Source organism: Apostichopus japonicus, chromosome 2, assembly GCF_037975245.1.
Source record: "Apostichopus japonicus isolate 1M-3 chromosome 2, ASM3797524v1, whole genome shotgun sequence".
NCBI classification, from domain to species: Eukaryota; Metazoa; Echinodermata; class Holothuroidea; order Aspidochirotida; family Stichopodidae; genus Apostichopus; species Apostichopus japonicus.
Window position 1 is genome coordinate 2,692,172 of NC_092562.1, and position 23,203 is coordinate 2,715,374.

The following is a 23,203-nucleotide window of genomic DNA, read 5'->3' on the forward strand; positions in this document are numbered from 1 at the left end:
GTTTTATACTCTATTATGCTAAATGCTAAAGAAATGATGGTTGCTAAGTCAAAATTTGATGCAGTTTTTTTTATGTATACTTGACAATTACAATGCGGTTTTTTCGGACGCTTGTGCGGGTCAGCGGGTTTGGGTGTTAGAATGCGGGTCTAATTCCCGCGAATTGCGGGTCAGTTGGGAGCTCTGCATTTAATTTTAAACCTGAAAACGAAAAGGTTTAGACTAGTCTACCACTGCTATTCCTCTCGATTTTTTTAATTTCCAATCATATGATTTAGCGGATGTTCGGAAACACTTTTTGGCTCACCTTTGGGGGGGGCCCATGGCCCCCTTGACCCCCCCCCCTTGGATCCGCCAATGTCACCAGTTCGTCTAGCACAGCAAGAAACAAACTCCGGTCGACCCTCACCCCCCCCCCCCCCCCCCCCGGTCGCCCCGTTGCGAAATAACTTAATGGAAAATACAGGATCCATCCATAATTAAAAGTATGTTAAGATCCTTAACAAAATACGAAACGTTAATGTAACGAAATAAAGAACGCGGTTCCAAATGAAATAAATCGATAGTGGTAGGATAGGAAGGTTTCCCACATTGATGAGAATTATCCGATCGAAAGTAATAATAAGGCGATTAATGTAGGCGATTAACGTCGTTGGTAGCTCGTCGTGTGGAGCTGTCGAAGTCCAAGTGGCGTAAGTTCGAACTAGCGGTACTATCATACTACAAGGGCTATTGAGGGCACTATCAACTGACGGAAATCAGAGCCGTATATTCTAAATATACCGCTCTGACGGAAACATCAGCGGTATCAAATTACGCCGCTACATATGTACACTTTCAATGCAGTAAAACCTGCCCTTTGTACTCTTGGACAGCTCAGCTGTGTTTCAAGAAGCCCCTGTGCTTAATAAAGTAACAAACTTCCCTACAGGGAAGGAAGGTAAGGAAAGGAAGAAAAAGAAGGAAGCAAAGATAATAACAAGAAACAACAAAAATTGTGTCTTACATGGAATGAACACGTCCATGAAAATAAATAGTAAATAACCAACACTAAACAACAATATTGGGATACATTAATTAGTAATTAACTGGATACCGATCTTAGTGATGCTAATTTGCATCTAAATATATATGATATATATTTATTCATATATGTATACATACCGTTGATATCGGTAGCCTCCCGTCCAAGTCATACTCAATCACGGTTGACCTTACGTGTGATCATGCGTCACAATATTTTAATGATCTTATTCTTATGCATTATGTGAATAAATATAATCTAGTCCAGGGTTTTCTCGGTTACTTACGATAACCAAATTTGTCGTTTCAGCCACAAAGTAGTCGTGACTTCAATCCGAACCTACTATTTCATTCATGCTGTAAAAACCCATTCTCCTGTTCTAAATAATCATCTCGACATATATCCCAATAAACTGTTTATGACGAATCTATCTATGAAACGTCAGGGGAAACTTGACAAAGGTGGAAGTCGTCGTAAGCAACACCAATCGCCTAGTTGATTAATTTTTTTACCCTTGTATTCGTCTAACGTTAGTGACCCTTATGAAACGAGGGAAATAATATTGAGTTATAAAAATAAAGACATTAATACATCTGAGAAAGCTTGTCGGTTCATCGAGTTGGTAGAATGATATCTAATCTAATACTTTTCGGGTAGGTGCATACGTTATACTTTTTCGCAGATCTGGTACGGTACAAACAAACCGCAATCATTACAGTTTAGGCCTAGGCCTATGTTGTACTTGTAGATAACATGAGCGTACTACTAACCAAGGCTACATAAAACTTGAATTAATATAGCTTTAGGATTAATTGGATCATGGATCTGTCATAATTGGGATTCAGATTTTGTTTTTTCTCATTATTGTCAGGGTTATATAGGCCTAGGGTACATGTATTTAATTATTTCACATTCTGTTGATGTATTTTCCTTTCAGTACTTTGTTGGTGAATGCTGGGGCTGTTCTTAACTTTAAACTGTAAGTACTATTCATGAATTATCAGTAGTTACCAACACTTAGAATACACCAATATAAGTCAACTTCTCTAGAAGTCAATCGCAGCTACGACACTGTACATTAGTGTAAACAGCTTTTATAATTAAGGGTAATATATGTTTCTAAAATAAACCGATCGCATAGTGCTGTACTTTTTGTTAAAAATGTTGCGCTCATATCAGAAATTCCCCTCCTCCATTCCTGTACTTCACCATTAACCACAATTCTGTACAAAGACAGTTTAGGAGTTTGCAGGTTTTTTCTCTTTGGAAAATTGTAACATAGATCCATAATGAAACGTTGTGAAGCCTTGTCCGTAATGTGTGCACGATACATCAATGTCTACAATTACCTAGTCAATATACGTTGTAGGTCATCAAATATCCAGTTCTGCTTGGGTTGTATACAATTAGCCGAAAGACATTGCTGATGTATGAGAATTGATTGCTGGCAACTTGGTAACATTGTCCGGAATATGTACTGAAAGATAGTAGAGCTGTTTCACATGATATAATTGTTTATCTTTCCTTTCTTTCATTTGTTTTGCTGTATTTTCAGAAAGAGGAAACAAGAGGATAGCTTTGAAGATGCAGTTTCGGATCCAACGACAGGTATGATTTAACATGTTAACATCTCATCTTGGTAAAGTATTTGTGTAATTCAAGACACCTTACCTTTGTACAATATTTGTTTCCCCCAAGCCACGTATAACAGCACAAAACATGTGTACTTTACATTGCACCTTACAATGGACCGGTATTTGTTCGTCAAAGACCTGTCAGATTGAGTCATATGAAGAACATTACATATGAAGAACATGAATATTATAAACAAACTATTGAAATGGCATGTACGCATATAGTTCTGGGTTACATTCGGTGAGGGGGGGAGGGGAGGGGAGGGAGTGGTTGGTAATATGGTTTATTTATTCATTTATTTATTGTTTGCACAACAAGTAATCACTTTAACATATTAGAACTTCCTTACTTCATTTATTGGTTTTAAAGGTGACAAGATCCGAGAATTTCTCCAAAATCTACGATTCTTTAGGATATTCATCGCTTTTTGGAACGTGTGCGTAATGGTGATGATGCTCATGTAAGTACCCCTGTGGGGAAAGAATGGGGAAGAAAAATGGGAGATGGGCATGCGGAGGGAAATTATGATATATAATCTGACAGATTAACGTTACCAGTCTGCATTACAGTGAAAGTTCCAAGCACAAATAGGCCGTCTGAAAAGTTGCTTTTCTCTCAGAAGTCAGCCACTGGCTACTCAGTCCTGCTGTTGCAACCATCTTTTGCAGCAAGTTCTGTTCACTAACCATTTATAAACCATGATCCTTGTGCTACTTTTTATAGACTTGAGATACATCGTTGAGAATTTCTTTCTTGTCATGTTGATCAATGATCAATTCATAATCTGTCTAGGAATAGTGTGATTTTTCGGCTCTTTCCTATTATATCCCACCCCAACATCTCTTTTTGTATGTTTTGTTTGTTTTTTGTCTTAACAATTAGAATCATGACTGTTAAAGTCATATTCATCATAAACCTTATTGTCTGTTCGTTTTAACTTAAATTCCTTGTCAGTCTCTGTAAAGAGTTGATTATAACATGTTTTCAATTTTTGTACGTTTTGCAAGAATGAACATTTTACTGTAAATGGTGATGATGCGTTTGTATGTGGTTACATATCTGTGACACCAAGCTTATCAACATGATTTGACACTTACAATGTGGACGCAGGATATTGACAACAAGACCTATCATTTTGGATGGAGGTTAAAGGTCATCGTAGGACCCCAAAAGGTTCAAACTTTTACACACTGCAAAATTACAAATATCTCAGGGAAGATCACTGCAGATAGGTGCTTAGATTTAACTCATACACAGGGTGGTTATGATATAAACATTTACTTTGTATGTTAATTTCAAGTAAGAAGCTAACTAGCCGCCTGGATTTCCCCTCATAATGTTTTGGCTCGATATGCCGTCGATGCAATAGTACGCTTATTGAATGACATCAAGTTCCAGCAGAGACCTTGTTGTTAGAGAGATCCGCTACAATCTATTGATCTATTTTGAGGCTAGCAAGACCGTAATTATGCGATCGTCGATTCAGATAATTAACGTTGTAAAACAAAGAGATCACCCTTTATTGTAAACTACTTCTCTTTGTAATAATCTAGAAATTTGTTTAACCCCGTTGTTTTTTTTCTTTCTGTTCCTCCGCCCCGCCCCATTCCCCATATCTTCTCGTTATCTTTTCTTTTGACTGTACCTTCTTAATTTCTCAGTTGTTAATTTGAATATTTCTCTCTGTTTTCACTTTGCATAATTTATATTTCAGACTTTTTGGTGGTTGATAAATTCTTCCTTCTGAAGTAAAGAAATATTGGATCCCGGAATGGAAAGGTTACTGACGGCTATGCTTAAAAGAAGGATGTCTTGGTCACAATAATGGAGTAATCTTCTCGGGAAAGCAACGCCGGTGGCCTAGAAAGGGATGGACATTGAAAACTGGGAGGGAAAGGGGACATTGAAAGATGGTTGGGTGGTGGGGGATGGGGGGAGGAATGGAAAATGAAGGATGGGAGGGTTTGTCAAGGGGTTTTGAAATGTGCAATTGATGAATAATATTGAGGTCTTCTGAGAGGCTTCTTTTTGTAAGGAACATCATGTTGCATTGATAATCATTAAAAAACACATACAAAACACACAGATACACAATGGGTGTCATTGGCATGATGTAAATTATATATATGTCTAGTGTTTTGCTTCAGGTATAATTGCCAATAAAGTAATGTTAGTAACTTAAGGTTTTACTTAGAATCTAACTGGACCAAACCATATTGATATACCACTGACTGCTTATTATAAGGGGTAAAAATCCTTCCAGTTTCTCGTTTTGTCAAAGTAGATGATCTTCAAAGAGATTAATATTCTGTTTATTAAAAAGTTCAACTATAAGTTCTGCAATTTAATGCTGACGCAGATTCATTTGAGGTTTAACACAATGCGGAAAGGGACGACAAAGATTTTAATTAAAAGAGTAGAAACATCTATTGAATGATAACTTCTGGTCGACATTATTCAGTTTTAATGTAAGTCGCTTTGTTTTCAATCATGATGGCATGCGTATGTGTGTTGCTTCGCTTGTAAGCAGGATACACATCAAGAAGGGGAAACTTGGCTGCATGTCAAAATTTGTATATGGATGCCCCATATGGAGCACAAGAAGCCTTTTTTATCTTGGTGGGGCGTCAGAGTGTGAAAACGCTTTGAAGCATGATATCCCAAGAAGAGAAATTTGGGCAGTCCTGTGTATGCCTAACCTTGAAATATACAGTAGCTATGTATTCTGTGTAGAGCTCCAAGGTCAACAGATATCAAATATGTGGAAACATTGTACACACAGCATATTAATCTATAGGTAAAATTACGGTAAAGTTAAATCCCGAATGTGCAAAACTGCATTGACAGTTTTATGACATATATAGTCAAAAGATTTAAGGAATCAAAGAGTATCTAAAGATTTCCTTCCTTATCTCAGGCAAGTTTCAAAATGTTGATATTTACTTAACGGTAATAATTGTATTTCTTGGTGACGGTAAGCCATTGTAATGAATATGGCCCTTTGTCACTGGATTTCAAGAAGGGTAAAGAGTCCAATACATGCAGGCTAACCTGTTAAATTCAAACGTTCTGTGAGACAGCTAAAAATAGAAAGTCTGCTATTTGGCAGATGAGAAAGTCGATGGTCTATGATCTTATTGTTTACTTCTAGCAGATAGCTGAGTACGAGTATGGTCTCATGCAAGTATGCATATACTTTAATTTCTGGAACGGTCGATAAATTTCACAGTTATTAATAGCTTAATGTTCTAGTTAAAAAAAATTAAATAAAAAAAAATTAAAAATTAAGAGTGTTTGGTTATAATAACTAGTATCTTTCTTTCATTGCTTTCTTTGACTAATTTAAAACTATGTTTTGAGTACCTGATATGGCAAGTTGAAATGAAGGCTTAGAGAACAACCATATGAAATGCCTTAAAAATGCCAGAAGTTAATGCCGACCGCAGGCTGCAGTTGTGATAAACACATTTCTCATCTCAGCATAAATTTCCTTGTAGTTACATTCTATTTTTAGTTCTTATCTTTTTTAATGTAACACTGAGTATGTTTATAAATAAATAGAGAGATACTCAATTTCTTTACACATTATTCCATTTTATTTTCTTACTTTTTGAAGATGAAAAATAAAGCTGGTACAAATTAATGAATCATACCATTTGGCAATATTTGCAAGATAGTCAAAATAGATTGAATTATTAGTATAAGAGGAACAAAAAATATCAAAAGATGAATATCTGAATACTTTTGAGAATACATAAAGCTGCCATAACTTAAAAAAATATGTTTTTTGTTCAAGGCTTTTTCGGTAAGGCGAGCATTCTTTTTCCGTGAAGCCCCGGAACATGAAATTGATGGTGATACCTCAACTCGACCAATTTGCATTGCCCTTTTGCTATGGGATACCAGATTAGTTATTGCCTGTGACCATAGATCCAATATGGCAATTTAAACATTAAAGGTTCAAGCTTAGCAAAAATCATGACACACCCATCCGACGTTGTGCCACTCACCCAGGTTAACCCTGTTGCCTATTTTTCTTACATTTCTTCTGAGTGATAAAAATGAAATTTGCTGGTAAAAGGTTGGGAATCAGGTTTAGTAAGGATGCTGGGGATACTAACGTCATCTCGAGTGGCATTGTTCTTCAAGGCTTTCACCATAATTATGATAACAGTAAAGTAGTTATGACCTCTTTACAGTTCTAGGAAATTTTGAAAGATTTATCTTCAATACTATAATCTATTTGCTCCTTAAAACAATAACTTATTACTTTCTCCTTACAACAATAAAAATCACTATAATTTAAAGTTACGGTTGCTATGGGGACACATTCTGTATTTACCATCCGCAGATTCCACTTTTAGTTTCACAGGTATTAATTATTATAATTATTTGATAGAGCAGCCTCATAAATATTCATTTATTGACAAGAAAATATCTAAATATATCATTACCGGTAGTGTAAGGACAGCATTGAGCCATGTTTTTCAAGGTGACTTCCACAGTAAAGGTGAGAACAGTACACTAAACTCTTGCATACATGTGGTAATTGAGATGATTTGCTATTTGGGTATGGAGATGAAACTTGTTCACACTGGTATGAGCTTACAGGGCCACGAGTACTGGTGCCAGCACGCTGAAAGCGATCTATATATCAGGCAGATGGAGTTGTTCACAGATCGAGATCCAAGCTATCTGAATCGATCGACAGAGCTCGAAATGCATATTCCGAACCTTCCAAATCTGACAGTGTGAGACTGTTATCTGAAAGAAAAGGTCATGAAATATGAGTACTCGATATGGAATACTGAACATCTCTCTGATGTAGAATTAGAGCACAAATTGTAATAGCAATGGCAGGTGCTTTGATAGGTAGCGCATGGTCGATTGCACTCAGCCTATAAGCATGTATCCTTACAATATGGACTGCTCGCAATCATCAAATGGACTGTAGACAAGGTTACCCGTGTTATTACAATGGGAAGTTCCCTCAGAGTACTATTTAGGCACCCCCCCATGCCAAGACACCAGGGGAGGGGAAGGAGAAGGGAGAGATAGGGACCATGGAATCTCAAAAATCTTCACAGCAATGACTTTCATGTGGGTGAGGTGTCAATGGGCACAATTTTTAAAACACTGGACTTTGGTACGACTCCAAGACTCCCCCCCCCCACCCCACCACCCCCATCAAAGCTGTGTTGTGGTCCCTGTGCCTTTATGATGGGACTTGCCGAGAGTAATTCTTAAGTACTATAATCATGGTTACCTGTATCCTTAGCGTATTCCTTACTGGGAGGAGTATCCTGCTTTTCCGTTATCACGCTCGGTTTCCGTACGTCACTGTCACTGCTCAGTATATCGGTAGAGCTTGATAACAGCGCTGAGGTAGAGATGACAGAACTTCCCGCAGATGAATCTAGGAGAAATGATATCATTCCAAAGAATATTTGATTTGATTTGAAAAAACTTTATTTCAACCATCGTCGCTTTACATAATAAGTATGAATAATTATACAGAAAAGTGGGATAAGGTGTACCTTTAAGCAGCTTGAAACTAAAGAAATGATGAATGTAAAAGATAAAATAGTTTGAGGGGAATCCAAAGAAGCTATAACTAGCTTATGTAAGGTCCCCTTGAACAAAAGACAGATATCGGGAAAACAGACAAAAGGAAACATCAACAATAGACAATGACACCTACTGTAGTCAATGCACAACGAGTGAGCGAGGGATGCGAGTCAAGTCGTTAGCCTAATTTGTTTCCGTCGTTTGCTCCATACCATACGAGAGATTGAGGTCGATAAAGTGTTCAAGCAATTGGTACATTATTATCTTATTTAGTCATAATGGGGTGGGCTCTACGAAACACACAGAGACCGGACCTTTGTTTTAACTCGCACATAGGCAACGAGACGGGGGCCCTACGAGAAGACCGAAACTCACAACGGAAAGTAGTACCTAATCTGACAGACAGAGACACTTGAGTGAGTAAAGTCACAGATGTAAAGACTGGATGGAGAGAAGTTTAAGTCCCACAATAACACTTATAAGAGGCGTCCCGTTAGAAGCAAACTGATATTGACACTGACAAGATGGCTAAATGTGATGCAGAGTTATTCAAATTGGCAAGGACCAAATGAACATAATGAACACTCCCAAGGCGTGGACCTTAGCAAACTGACAGAGACACTGGAAAGATGGCTCAATGTGACGATGAGATATTCAAATTGACATGGACCAAATTAACATACTAATGATTCACAAGGTGTGGACCACAGTAAACTGACAGAGACACTGACAAGATGGCTAAATGTGACGCAGAGTTATTCAAATTGGCAAGGACTAAATTAACATAATGAGCACTCCCAAGGCGTGGACCTTAGCAAACTGACAGAGACACTGGAAAGATGGCTCAATGTGACGATGAGATATTCAAATCGACAAGGACCAAATTAACATTATGAACACTCACAAGGCGTGGACCTTAGTAAACTGAAGTAGTAAACATAAAGATATTAACGATAAAATTAAGAAAAGATTTACATCTGTCAGCTGCTTTCTTTTTTCTTCTTCTGTGATTTTGACCTCGTTGATGAGATGATGTCGAGAGGGATTCTCTAGGTACCGAAGCGTCCGCCTCATCCAGCCTAGAAAGAGAAATTAAAACACAATGGCTTGATCGTAATCTCAAAAGGAAAATTTAATGAAGACTCTTTTGGTGTATATGACAGAGATCTTTGTGAAAAATAACTGCCCCAACCAGCTGAGAAAATCTTGCTCCGTTTGGGAAATATCCTAGTCTAAAATGTTGTGTCCGGGAGCTTACATTTTGTAAATTTTGTGATGTCATAATGCCACTAGAATAGAAAAACTATTTCCTGTTCCTTTTTTTTTCATTTCCTATTTTTAAGGTAGAATATTTTCAAATGTTGGCACTGTAGCCAATGCCATCATTAGGGCTGGTAAAAGAGGTTTCAATATTTTAGATTTGACATTTGCAATATCCATTTCCAATACCCAAAAATATAAAATTTAACCACATGAGGCTCGATATTTGGACTTGACCAAGTCTTCAGCCTTATGCGAGAAAAGATATTGAATCTGTGACATTTCCCAAATTTACGGTGTTCGGGGAGTTGTTCCTGCCAGTTACCATTATCACATAGGCTAATAATAATGGTTGGGTTTGTGCAAAGGAAAAAAAAAATTATCCACATGAGCCTCGATGATTTCATATTTGGACTAAGTCAAGTCTTCAGCCTTGTGTGAGAATAAAATTACTGATTCTTGTGACACTTCCCAAATTTATGGTGTTTGGGGGAAGTTTGGAGAAGTTTTTCCTGACAGTTGAAATGAAATGTTGTAACAGCGTTAGGTTCGAACTGGCAAAACTTGCTTTCAAAGGGAAAATTTTGCTATACAATAAAAATGAATTAGAACCACCAATATTTACAGATGTGTACAATACATCTTACATAGATATTTATAGCACAAACCTTACAGGGAGTTATATACTATCTAACATCAATGTAGGTATTTAGCATGCACTGTACCGTAGTACATGGCGATATAGCAAATGCATGACATGTAGATATACTTATGTCATTTAAAAGATGCTAATTTTGTTCTTAAATACTAAACAACTCACGGTCTATATCTGTGCTGGGATGTAGCTCGTGCGGCAGTGGAAATACTGTTCAGTTGAACTGATACCTTGCTCGCATTGTGGTGGAATTCCTGTAAAATATTGTAAATACCAAATGTTTTGTACATCATGGAGTAAGGGTATCATGGAGTAAGGTAGATTACAATATGTGTGTTTTGATTGTTGCTCATAGCGACTCATAGCACTGACTAAATTTTTTTTTTTTTAATTAAACCTGTCATGACAGCACACAAAATAATTTGATATAACAATATGAATTGTGGACATCTTAATCTCAGTTGCCATGACAACTGTCACTCATAGTGCTGTTTTATAGCAATTTGGTCCAATTTCACTAACCTTTGGACATTCAGATCTTTGACATAAACGTGCTGTAAGAGAAATGGTGTTAACCTAGTGATCCATGCAACTTAATGGAAATATTTTACGGAATGGATGTTCGCCATCGAAATGTCCCTGTAAAACAACCCGGACCTGACGGAAGATAGCCATTGTGAAACTCAACGATCTGACAATTCCGTGGGATATCAAGTTCATTCTTTCGACCGGGAATTGCTACAAAAAGTTTAGAAATGCTGCAGTACCCTTTTCTCTTCCTCACCTCTTTTAACTTATCAACTCGTCTTGCAACTTCCTTCGTGTCTCCGTGTTGACTAGACAAGTCCACGTCGTATCTTATCAGCTTTGCTCGAACTATTTCGATTTCACGATAGAGAGAGTCGCACTCACGTTCCACCTGTCTTTTCCTGAGATGCAATCGATGGGAAAGACATCAAAAAATCAGTAAGACATGGACGATACTTTCATTTCATTTTCTTATAAAGAATGATTGAGGTTTGATCTGTTTATAGTGAATTCTTAGTAAGCTGCAATTGTCAATAGAAACAGTCTTGACAGTGCAATTTCTATCAACATTGCCAAAATATGTGGCTTACATTGGATTATCGGAGTACATGTATCAAGCAGGTATGAGCCTGGGGTAAAAAAAATCACGGAACTTTGCCAAAAATTGCGGTATAGGCTCCAGTTTGAGTATGCTACAGTGTGTTAGGATAATAGTTTTTGTCCCCGAGGTAGAAAAGAAATCATGGATATTCCGCGAATTCGCGGTAGAGCTCATGCCTGATCAAGCCCGTTCCACTCACAACGGAAGCAACAGATATACTACTGCTGGTAGAGCCTACCAATCAAGTTATGGTGCACTTCCTGGGTGAGAGAAGAAATGCTACATATATACATAAAATTGTGCTAGTTACATTATGATACCAGGTGAGAAGTAATTAAATATGTCATTTTACTAATTGTAGTAATTTGGGATATTCAACTCATCCAGCTGCACAACCATACAGTAAATGTCAAAAGCACAAACTATCTTCTTCTTTTTTCGATTACATGTTACAAGTATTGTTGAATTCCTCACAATTCATGAACTTCTGCTGTGATGGCCTCCTTCCAGTCTCTACCGACGGATAAAGTGGGCTCTGCGTCTGATCGCCTCTGGATCTCCATCTGGTGTTTCAGTTCCTCTAGCTTGCCTTTGACATCCCTATGGAAACGGTCCACCTTCTCCTCTGTCTGCAAATGCACCCCATCCTCGGACATTCTCTGTCGGAGGGATGCGACCTCCTGCTCGAGGCCGCGGAGACGGAGAGCCCCCTTCTCATTATCACGTTCAAGGGTGAGAACTTGCCTTGTGAGGTCTTCTATGGTCTACAAAGGAAGGTGAAAGCTATCTGCATTATTCAGAATTCCAAGTGCCCCTCAATGCACCTCATTCTCTGAGTATTTGCATGGATAATTGAAACACTTGGGTATAAACCGCAGAGCCCTGCACTGGTGGAGACCTAGGCAGTTTATTCATATTTCATCACAGTAAGTAACTAATATGTACTACACCTTAGTTGAAGGTAAGTCAATGGGTTCAAATTTTAAATTTGTCTTCTTTGTTTTTAATATATATCTCATAGATCACTGGGTCAAACTGATCTTATATTTCTTTTCACTGATTTGCCATTGTACATTTCAGCTTGTTTTAAGGATGATCACAAAGGAACCACTCGAGACTTGAAACGTACCTTCCCTTGACGCTCAATTTTCTCCGATAAAATTGCCACCATCCCACCTGCATGGTCGTTCTGTCTAGAATAAGGACCGTAGGAGACGTCTCGAGAATGTCTCGGTGAAAATTGCTTCGGTGGTTGGTAAGAGTCCAGTGGATAGCTTCGTTGGTAACTGGAAGAATCTATTTAATCAAGAACAGATGGGAAATAAAACTTACTACGACTCAGGGGCATCACAACCTTTAATCACAAAGACATTATACAATACAAATAACGTCTCATATCAAAATTGTAGTAATTATGTTTCAAAGTAGTAGCTGCATTGACATGCATGTATGCTTGTATGTAGAGAGGCATTAAACAACACCACAAATTCATACTAAGTTGTTGCAATGATCCTAGTACTTAACAGAAATAGTCCAGTCTATCCAGGTCAATGTTTTGTTTTGATATGTTAAAGAGCAACATAATCTAAGCATTCTGGTGAAATTTGCATTCAATTTCTATGTACCATTTTTGAGATATTGACAGTTGAAGTTGCCACCTTTCGTACCAAAAGTGAACTTGGAGCAAACAGGTGTGACGTCATTGTTGCACACTGATAAAAAATGTTTTGTTTTCCTTTAAAATTTATGTCTAATATTATTCTCCACAATTGAATGCATCCATAATGTGAATGTACCATAGGTATTGGTATTTTATAAACTTCACATCCCCTTTAGACAAACTAGTATCCCTATCCAATCCAAGGTGAATTCACTAGACAGAAAAATAAAGAAAAAAAGAACATTATTTGTCAGTGTGCAACTATGACATCACACCTGTTTGCTTCAAGTTCACTTTTGGTAGAATATCAGATAACTTCAACTGTCAATATCTCAAAAATGGTACATAGGAATTGAATGCATGCAAATTTCACTAGAATGCTTAGCTTATGTTCCCCCTTTAACATATCAAAACGAAATTTTGACCTGGACTATTCTTTTAACACACCCATTATGTTTTGTGACATTTAAGAGTGTCATATCCCTCTTCCCCCAACCGCCCGCCCTCCCTCCCTCCCCTCCTCCATCCTTTATGCAGTTGAAAAATCCTAGCTGAGTAACAAAAAGTTGTAGAAAGACTTACTGTGAGGGTGTGATGTCACATTAATACAAAATTAAGTTCATCTAACTCTTTAACTATAACTGTGAGAGTACTTTTAAGAGTTAAAACTTTCCTCGTACCCTCTGAATAACTTGATAATCCATTTCTGTAGTTTGCAGAATCCAATGCTTGCTGAGGAATGGATAGAAAAATATGATATGATAATATTACAACAATAGTATTGACTTGTGAAGAAAACACTAAAAATTTAGCCCTAATAAGGATCTTATGGGGTTTTTTTAATATTTTTTATACGAAAGTAGCATTGTTAAGCCAGATACACCATAGCTCTAGAAATTTAGTTTTCACTTTATCGTGTTGACCTTGGATTGGCAAGAGCAACATCTGTACCCATAGGGATGAGAAATTACCAATATGCCAGTGACTGAGATGTGTTCATAATGAGATGTATTCCAATTTGAAGTAGGAAATTGGATGTTAATTTTGAAGAAAAACATAAAAGATATTTGTCACTGTGCTTCTATGACATCACACCCGTTTGCTTCAAGTTCACTTACTTTTATGGTACAATCTATGACCAAATTGCATCACTACCTAAATTACACTATGTAGGAATTGCTCACAGATTTAGCCATGATGTGTAGAATATGTTCCTCTGGCAAGTCAAAAAAACAGATCTTCCTCTGAACCATTCCACTTAAATATCTCTTTGAAACATACCAAATCTTTCCAGTTTTTGCTTACTTTGTCAATTTGTTTTGAATTCATGGCTTCACTGAAATACAGATCTGTATTACTCACTGACAGAACAGTAATACACCAAGCATGGCATTAAAATTCATCCAAGCTATTTCTTCAAATGTTATTGCAGGTGCAGTACGTGTAACACACATGCAAGACCCCATCATTTCTTCAGCCTTTAGATGTAAGAAATTCAAAAGTATATCTTGAGTTGGATCACATTGAAAATAATTGCTTTAAATCTTACCCTTGCCTTTGAGAGATGTTTTTCTGTGTCATTTACAACATCGCCAAACTTTCTGTCCCATGAATACATTTGGCTTCAGAGCTCTGCCTGCTTCTGTCTCTACATTAAGATCACTGAAGAAAAGTCACGACCAGTTATAAAGTAGGCTTTTGGCATGGCTTGGGAGAGGTGGCTAAGAAAGCAGATGAAATTAGGTGTAGCCGACTTTTGTATAATCCTAATCAAGGACCTGTAAAACCGTAGCATTACAGTACATTCATTTGTTCTCACTTTCTGACACCAAACGAAACATATATATACATGTGGTAATTTACAGGTAGCCTAGGGTGTAGTGTCTAAAAAAAATAATAGAAATTTGATAGGGAATTATCAATGATTGAATGGAGCAAAGAAAGTTTTAGCTAGAAATTTGAATAGGATTTGAGGGTCAAGTCCTGCATTATTAAACTAAGCAGTATCCCAGTCATTGGGATCGGCCAGAATTATTTGTAAACACGACGAATAAATAGCTCTTTCATTGGTGGGGCTGGGAAGGGAAGTAGGCTTATCACTGCAGTCAGATTCAGAAGCTATACTGCAAAACAGTGGTGTTTAATTATGAAACCACCCCACTGTCATTTTATAAACCTTACTAAATCCATGCTGCTAAGCATAACTTCATGCTAAGGATCTTCATGGATATTTATTTCTAGGCCAAAGTTGTCCTAAGCTACCTTAACTGTTTCACTATATTAACCTGTGTTACAGAAGGGTAGGCTAGCCTAACTTCTCATGTCAAGTTCTTGACACTTGTGCCTTGTGGTTCTTAAAGTTTCTTACCATGGAAGTATTCCGTTCGTAAGAGATGATAGAAGTATATCGGTGTCCAACGAACAAGTCAATGAAACCGTTGTATCAATCAGGTAGCCTATATTTATGGTAGGTTATACTAGACTTTTACGAGAATCAGCCACTTATATGTATACATTATTTAAATTTCAGTGGATCAGCAATATCGTTAATTTCCTGAAAAGACCAGATACGCGACATATATTTGTGTCTACGTTTCTTGGGAGACGTTTGTGTTTGTGTTCGTGCTATGGAACGCCACTCACTGATTCCAAACTTAAAGATCCTTCTCAGATACTCTAAAAAATCGTTATATTCTAGGCTTATGATAGTTATTTAATATGGATTTCTTCCTCAGAAAGTTTATATTTTCGGAATTAAACATAACATAACTTGACCATTTGCAAACGGTATATTTATAAATTTAAGAAACCCTCCTATCTCAAAATCATGACCGCGGCATCATTGATGTTTCTACGGTTTCTTTTGATACCGGAATTGAAGAAATGAAAAATTGAAGAAAAGAATGGCTACATGTTATTCTTCATTTCTTATTCATGTACTTCAAACTTCATTCTAACTACCTGTTATACAATTTGATGTTTGTAAAATCTCATCAGGAATCTCTACAATGAATGGTAACACAAGACATTGGGCAGGAGACTAATGGCAGGAGAGGGGGAGTACGTACATCGGCAAAATGAGAGCGACATTTGAGATTCCGGTAACGCAATCTGGCGTAGAAGTCGCCGATGCGAGCGTTGTGGGTGAAGCCAGGGGCCGTCAAAGAGCCACTGGCTTCACCCCCCCTTCCCTTGAAGGTTTGCGGTTTTCATCATTTTCAGAACTTGTATCAAGCTCAGTTTCAGATCAGCTAGTGTTAGTAAATTATACTGCGTAGAAGTAAAACGCTTAAGTATCTTCCTACCTGGATATGACAAGTACACTTTGGGAAAGCACGTGAAATGCCCATGTTGGGCCATTTAAATTGTGTCTTCAATTGGCTAGAAGAACATTTATTCAACAGAGACGTGCATGAAGCAAGCTGTAATTGTTACTTTATGTGTGTCTAATGATAAGGTCAACAATTATCTGTCAATTCATCATGTTCTATAGGTTGTTACTCGTTTAAGTGTAAAAATGACAATGCTTGTGTGATTTGTGCTTCTCATCGTTCCCTTGCCCAATTCTTCTCCTATTCCTGCTCACTTTTTTCTGCCCTGGCATTTTCTCTGGGCCCATTTCTACTTGGTCACTTCTCCCTGCATTCCCCTCCCCCATATAGCTTATTTATTTATATTTATGTGTAACAGTAAGTGGGCCTGACGTTTTGATCCTACTCTTGCATTAACACATTCTCTTACACAGGCTCTTTAGTGGATGAGCAGTTTGCTAACAGTTTTGTTTTATTTTTAAATATATAAATATTTTTTCAGAGCAATATGTGGTCTTGGTGTCTCTAAAGGCGTTCCATAGAGCTTGAAGCTGGGGAACAGTGCTGAAGAATTGAACACACAGAAGCGGTAACCATGGTCGCAGACTTCTCGGCTAGTGTGCAATACTACTTACTGCGCATTCATTAATGTAATTCAGTGCAATCTTGGCCATGTATGTTGATCAGATCAGACGACCATCACAGAAATGTTATCTACAGTTGCTTGAATCCTAGCCCAAGTACAGTAAGGCTGCTATGCATGTTGAACTTAAAAAGTTACTAAGCTATACGAGTGCTAGCAGCACAGCTTATTCAGGCCAAAAGTTGTAACTTATTCTTAAATTAACTTCGAGTTTGTAGCCTGTTACAAAGCGTATCAAGTAGGCTACCAGAACCAATGTGAAAACTGTTTTCATCTTGAACTGTGACGTTTAGTGTTCAAGGAAATTGGTCTATATCGTTGCAATGAAATCGTAATTGAAGTTTACTAACCTAACCTGAATTGCAGGCTGGGCCTAACGTGTCCTTGACTGAGTTGAGGTCCTGGTTAGTTCTAATTCTGTAACGACAGTCTGATCAAACTAATATAAACTAGGTCTGTCGTCAATATATTTTGTTACCTAATATTAGCCAAACTTTCTACTGAAAGCGATACTTGGCCACTGAGACAGCAGGACCATTACAATGACAGAGATTCTGTGCAGATGGTTAAATGATGAACTGGGAATATCAGAGAGTGCAGGTAGGCCTATGCTGAGGAGATTTGTAATGATTCATTTCATAATAAATTTGTGTCAGGTAATTACCAGTGGTTTTCCAGATGCTGGACTCGCATCATCAACTGGAGTCCCTTTATTATCTCTCTTTTTCATGTACATCAAACTTTTATTGGCCAAAAGAATAATTCAAAATATTGGTTACTTTCCCTGATGCATGAGTTAAAGTATGTAGTCTATTGAACAAAGCATTAACACATTAATTGTCCATTATCCTGGAATGTTTTGAGACAATAGCATAAGCCTGTTTTTAGTGTTAATCTATGATCTAGGCTAGACAGGCCTATAATGTGCAACTGTATGGTCTAGCGCTAGGCTTAAACTAAAAGCACCTGTGCTCAGTTATTAAATTTTAAAATATAAACTGTTGTAAACTTATTCTGACACTGGTACTTGAATCCTAAAAAGCAGTAGGCCTAGGCCATTAAGCCAACTTGAACTATAGTATAGGCCTAGGTACTTGATACCGGGAACTTCAGTCTTCAGATAATGTGTAGTAAGTCAACTACATGCAACACCTAATATTTTGTAAAAACCTGAGTGGTGTTAATGACAAAACATAACTAAGTTAAGTACTTTGTTATAAAAATATCAGTCCTCAAAAAAAGCTTAGTTGTTCACTTTGCAAATACTTCAGGAATTGGCCATACTAGCAAACATGTTTGTGGGAAGTTCAGCAAGGTTTTCCAGCCTTGGCAAACATATAGCCTACTGTGATGGTTTTCTTTAAATTACAGGTCTTCAATTACTCATAAAATAAGGGAACCTGTGATTCATTATTTTCTAACTCTCTCATTTCTAGATCAAGTGAACTTTGCTGAAATCTTTGCATCGGGATATTTGATTGGTGAAGTTCTTCAGAAGTATGATCTGCAAGATGACTTCCACTTTTTCTCTCAGAGCAGGTAAAGTTTACAACACCTGCTTTTGTCCATGTTTAAATTGAATGATTTAATGTGTCACAACAGCGGCAACTTTATGATCCCACATTATCTTGGTCTAATTTTTTCTGTAGAAAGTGTCACATTTTCTACCTCAGCATTATCAATTTATATTTGCACTTTTTACAGTCTTCTGCACTCCATGTAATCCAAGATGCTGTCTTGCGAGATAGTTTTTTCTTTTCAGGTGGTCAGCCTTAGTACGTTTAGGGCAATATCCTTCTCCCCCCAATCACAACATCGTCTGTCAGTGACACTATTCACACTGTGTTGGGTAAACAAATGTTTGGCTCATCAATTGCTCATAATTTCAAACAAAAGAATGTAAGTATTCAATGCTCGAATTAACCTTGAAGGACATCACTTGGCTCATTGTAATCTTCAGTATTTTGAACACATCCTCTCCAATGGTAACCTATATCGGCAAAGGCTGAAGTTTCTTGCTAATATTTGATGAGCACCCCAAATACACCCCATATTGGTAGATGCTAAAATGGTGTTGGAATTTTAACTGGTAAATTTTTACAGAAAAGTGAGAAGGGTCATGGATATACAAGTCAGCTACCTTTGCTGATCCTTACAATTAGCTTTGAAGCAAATATTACTATAAAAAAATGTTGGAAAATAGCAAATAACATTTTGGCTAGAAGAGGATTCGAACCAGTCACTCTTAGGGTTATTCATGAGGTCACAAGTTCAAATCCTAAATTGTCGAAGGTATCTTGGGTCTAATACAGAGAGGCTACAACAGTAGTCTACCTAAGTTGTGTGTGTTCACCATATATTACCCTGGTTATTGTATATATACATGTCACCATCCTTCCACACAATGCAACAGGACAACAGACTCCAAGCTCAACAATTTCACTCGGTTGGAACCTACGTTTCGTACCCTGGAAATCCCGTTCAATACCAACACTGCCCATGAGGTGATGACTGAGAAACCGGGAGTAGCGACGAGACTCGTGTCGCAACTCTACATTGCCCTTAACAACAAGGATGAGGCCAATTTAACTGGAGTTGCCATGGAAACCATGAGAGCCAGAGCCCCTGTGAAGTTAGAAAGTATGCAGAGAGTCCCCTATAAAGAGGTGAACGTGCGATTTGAATATTTTCATAAATACCCCTGACTTCGATATCCCCATACCCCTAAATTTCAGTCTCAAAGATTCTGAGAGATTAAAGCTCATCAAAGCTCAAGCAACCAGTTGTGAACCACTGCGCCCTGTCTGCCCGATCTATGTAGCTTGTCATTAAAATAAAGTTGCTATATTGGAGATAAACTTGTCAACTCAGAGAGGCACATTCCACTAGTTTCCAATGAAATTGTTTGTACTCGTGGATAACTTCAAATGTCACCAAAATTAGGTAACAGAATTAGAAGCAATAATATTTACCTCCCTCCCCTCACACCCCCTCCCTCCCACCCCCCCTCACCCACCCACCCACAACTACCTGAAGCTGATCAACACAGATAGCAGCCAGAACCAGTTGAAAAGGAGGTGCTATGTGTGGAGTACTTGAATTACACATGACATTTATTGTACTGATCGACATGAATTAACAATTGATTGATTGTCGTCAGTTTGGCACAAATTTTCACGTCAGCCCACAGACATATAACCGTATTCCTGAAACTCTTCCATTCTGCAGCGACTGAAGATCCTCACTCCCCGGCAGACAGATCTCAATCTCGATCAATTGGTGGACAAGTTCCGAGAGAGGAAGAAGCAACACTTGGACGTGGAATTCCGCACAAGATACGAGCAGCAAGAGAAACAGAGGCACTTCCAGCAGCAGGAGAGGATGAAGGAGCTGGAGAAAGCCGCCCAGGCTCGACAGAGACAGACCGAGCTGGTCGCTAGGATAAAGTAAGAGTGCTATGTCAATGACTTTGTGAGCTGTACAAGATATCAGCCTTCTCACATCAAGACACTCGGAGACTGATAGTACACGAACAGTTGCCGAGTGTCTGATGATAGAAAGGGATATTCATACTGTCAGTACAAGTGCTTTTGAAAAAGTTGAAGCACAGCACAAAAGTACAGTATATGAATTACAACTGTCCAAACTGTGTGAATGAAAGAAACATTAAAATTTATATCATGAATATTTGTGGGACACAAAACTTGATTGAATTTATAATCGCTACTGATACAGAACAGTTAATTTGGTTGAAACTTGAAAATGGTATCTTTCAATTGGTTTGATTTAGTGTTAAATATTAAGCTACAGTTAGGTCCAAGTATTTCAATGGAGAAACATTATGACCGAAAGGCAAAACACATCTTTAAAAAGAACTGATTGCTTGTCATTAATAAATAGTTCACAGAAGTCAAAAGTATTCAATCTATCCATTTGTGCTTATGATCATACAGTCGATAGTCAGTCATGTATGGTAATTATTATCTTACTGTCTTTCAAAATACACACATTCGTCTAACTTTGTGTAATTGCTCTTCAGCGCTGCGACCATAGAAGTACCGAGAACTCCACCAAACAGAACGTTAAAGGCTCTCACAATTAAGAGAGAGCTGATGAAAAATAAGGAAGCTGAGAAGACCATGAACGCCATCTCAGATTTTGAATTTCAGTTGAGCAAAACCTTACCTGCTGGTGTGGAAAGTCCAAACGATAAGTGAGTATACTTTACCTGATGTTGTTAGCCCTCTTTATTTTATCAAGCTTTTACACAGACAACAGTATGTCATGATTAGTTTTCCATTTTTTTATTTTACCATTTAGAATAATACTATTGACATATGAACTAAAAGTCTGAATGAGTGTTTAATATGAAAAATAAAGCTGCTTGAAAAATGTGAAAAAAGAAGTAAACCTAAACTACACAAACAAATGATGATGTTTTTATAGAGAAGAGTTTTGCATCCAAGGAAGTAAGTAACACACTATCAGGGTGGGCAATCGTCCAACCAGTAAATTATTTTGCTAATGCAGCTAATTGACCTTGCCCATTGCCCACCCAGTAAATTATCATATTTATATGTTATCATTAACATTTTTTTATTAGTTTTATTTTTCATTTTCATATTTTTCAGTAAAGATAGCTTCTAAGCTGTGTTTTTTTTTAACAATGTTGAAACCAGTATTATATAATTATATGGAAAATCAGAAAATCCAATGTTGACCATTCCAGTAAATTGGACATTAGCTAGTGGGTGCAGGCAGTAATTTGTTCAGCAACCTGTTGCAACAAAATGCTATACAAAAAAGCCAAATTGCTATACAAAGATGTGTACATAGCAGCTTTTGTACAGAGGAATCATCATAAATAAAAGAGACAAAATTCATAGACTTCCAACTTGCTACACAAGAACATTTAACACTAAATCATTCCCCTGTGGGTAGGCGCATAAACATTAAAGCTACCCACCCAGAAATAACATTAATTTGTATTTACTTCATTGTTTGCGTCAGATAAATATGGAGTCATTGGTTCTCTGAAAACATATTTTAATTCTGTCGTGATTTCTATTTTTCTACTTTTACCAGAGCCGCTGATGACGAGGTTGCATCTTACTTACAAAGACCCGAAATGTCCGAGAAAGAACAAGCTAATCTCATCAAGGTATATTCTTCATCACTTTATATCAGGTCCAAGAAAAGATGCAGGGCACTTGGGAGCATGTCCAGAACTATAACTGTAGCCTGATTAATTTAGTTTTTGGTTTCATTTATTTTGTTTCTCACACCATGCATTTAATATTTACAATAAGCAGAGGATAAGAAGAGAGTCATGAAAGAGACATGATGTGAAGGAAGTAGCACAAAGAAAACCCTCACAGGCTTGACTGAGTGCCCTACTCCCTATGAGTGAAGTATTTAGAAAGAAATATTACAGTATATAATAGCAATATAAACAAACACACACAAATAGAACAGTACCCTATTCCCCTGTATACTCTGTTTTATAATTAAGGGAACAATGGTAGAAACTGACTGGATAATTACATACAGATTATTCAAATGTGATAAGGGTTTTTGATAGAACATGGTGAGCTGTATATAAGGCTCAATGTAAGTACTACATGAATATTAATCTTCATTACTCTATACATGATGGTACATTTTAAAGAGCCTTTCAATGTCATCGTTACAGCCGGCGTCGAACGATGAATACATCAATAAGATCAGGAAGAGGTTGCAGGAAGACGCAGGAGCCAGGAAAGAGAGAGAAAAGAGAAGAAGGAAGGTCCTGGTAGACCAGCTCAAAGCCCACGAAGAACAAGAGGTAGATTAGTATGATTAGGAAGGTCCTGGTAGACCAGCTCAAAGCCCACGAAGAACAATAGGTAGATTAGTATGATTAGGAAGGTCCTGGTAGACCAGCTCAAAGCCCACGAAGAACAAGAGGTAGATTAGTATGATTAGGAAGGTCCTGGTAGACCAGCTCAAAGCCCACGAAGAACAATAGGTAGATTAGTATGATTAGGAAGGTCCTGGTAGACCAGCTCAAAGCCCACGAAGAACAAGAGGTAAATTAGTATGATTAGGAAGGTCCTGGTAGACCAGCTCAAAGCCCACGAAGAACAAGAGGTAGATTAGTATGATTAGGAAGGTCCTGGTAGACCAGCTCAAAGCCCACGTAGAACAAGAGGTAAATTAGTATGATTAGGAAGGTCCTGGTAGACCAGCTCAAAGCCCACGAAGAACAAGAGGTAGATTAGTATGATTAGGAAGGTCCTGGTAGACCAGCTCAAAGCCCACGAAGAACAATAGGTAGAT

At 37.6% G+C, this 23,203-nt stretch overlaps 3 protein-coding genes across 8 annotated transcripts in view; 2 read left to right on the plus strand and 1 right to left on the minus strand.

Annotated features, from left to right (window-relative positions):
- Positions 1 to 1,449: 1,449 nt before the first annotated feature.
- Positions 1,450 to 6,230, plus strand: LOC139974080 (small integral membrane protein 7-A-like). The gene is made up of 5 exons (XM_071981003.1): positions 1,450 to 1,677; positions 1,962 to 2,003; positions 2,580 to 2,632; positions 3,029 to 3,119; positions 4,374 to 6,230. The coding sequence occupies exons 1-5, from the start codon at positions 1,652 to 1,654 to the stop codon at positions 4,387 to 4,389; spliced, it is 228 nt and encodes a 75-aa protein (XP_071837104.1). The 5' UTR covers positions 1,450 to 1,651; the 3' UTR covers positions 4,390 to 6,230.
- Positions 4,979 to 15,539, minus strand: LOC139974067 (uncharacterized). 2 transcript variants are annotated; one of them, XM_071980993.1, is made up of 10 exons: positions 15,300 to 15,539; positions 14,481 to 14,652; positions 13,612 to 13,663; positions 12,401 to 12,567; positions 11,746 to 12,035; positions 10,927 to 11,071; positions 10,308 to 10,396; positions 9,203 to 9,306; positions 7,926 to 8,075; positions 4,979 to 7,423 (listed from the first exon to the last, which is right to left on the minus strand). In XM_071980993.1, exons 2-10 carry the CDS (start codon positions 14,547 to 14,549, stop codon positions 7,332 to 7,334), a joined length of 1,158 nt encoding a protein of 385 aa, XP_071837094.1. In that variant the 5' UTR covers positions 14,550 to 14,652; positions 15,300 to 15,539; the 3' UTR covers positions 4,979 to 7,331. The 2 variants fall into 2 exon arrangements, with proteins under 2 accessions (XP_071837094.1, XP_071837086.1); XM_071980985.1 differs by having other exon boundaries at positions 14,481 to 14,593; positions 15,300 to 15,538.
- A 1,466-nt stretch (positions 15,540 to 17,005) lies between these two features.
- LOC139974089 (sperm flagellar protein 2-like) overlaps positions 17,006 to 23,203 on the plus strand; it is a 45,314-nt gene continuing 39,116 nt past the window's right edge. For 4 of the 5 annotated variants that reach the window (XM_071981011.1, XM_071981024.1, XM_071981039.1 and 1 more), the window contains exons 1-7: positions 17,006 to 17,485; positions 18,322 to 18,424; positions 19,299 to 19,551; positions 20,114 to 20,331; positions 20,925 to 21,098; positions 21,971 to 22,046; positions 22,578 to 22,709. In XM_071981011.1, the coding sequence (XP_071837112.1) occupies positions 17,428 to 17,485; positions 18,322 to 18,424; positions 19,299 to 19,551; positions 20,114 to 20,331; positions 20,925 to 21,098; positions 21,971 to 22,046; positions 22,578 to 22,709 (1,014 nt within the window). In that variant the 5' untranslated portion in view covers positions 17,006 to 17,427. The remainder of the gene's footprint in view (positions 17,486 to 18,321; positions 18,425 to 19,298; positions 19,552 to 20,113; positions 20,332 to 20,924; positions 21,099 to 21,970; positions 22,047 to 22,577; positions 22,710 to 23,203) is intronic. The other variant, XM_071981017.1, reaches the window with a different exon arrangement.

Bases quoted from the DNA above. Each gene is read 5' to 3' on its own strand.
- LOC139974080 (XM_071981003.1), top strand. From the start codon at position 1,652: ATGATATCTAATCTAATACTTTTCGG. The intron at 2,004-2,579 runs GTAAGTACTATT...CTGTATTTTCAG, and splicing joins GCTGTTCTTAACTTTAAACT to AAAGAGGAAACAAGAGGATA. The intron at 2,633-3,028 runs GTATGATTTAAC...TTGGTTTTAAAG, and splicing joins AGTTTCGGATCCAACGACAG to GTGACAAGATCCGAGAATTT.
- LOC139974067 (XM_071980993.1), bottom strand. From the start codon at position 14,549: ATGTATTCATGGGACAGAAAGTTTGGCGATGTTGTAAATGACACAGAA. The intron at 11,072-11,745 runs GTGAGGAATTCA...ATTGCATCTCAG, and splicing joins ACAGCAGAAGTTCATGAATT to GAAAAGACAGGTGGAACGTG. The intron at 10,397-10,926 runs GTGAGGAAGAGA...AATATTTTACAG, and splicing joins GAGTTGATAAGTTAAAAGAG to GAATTCCACCACAATGCGAG.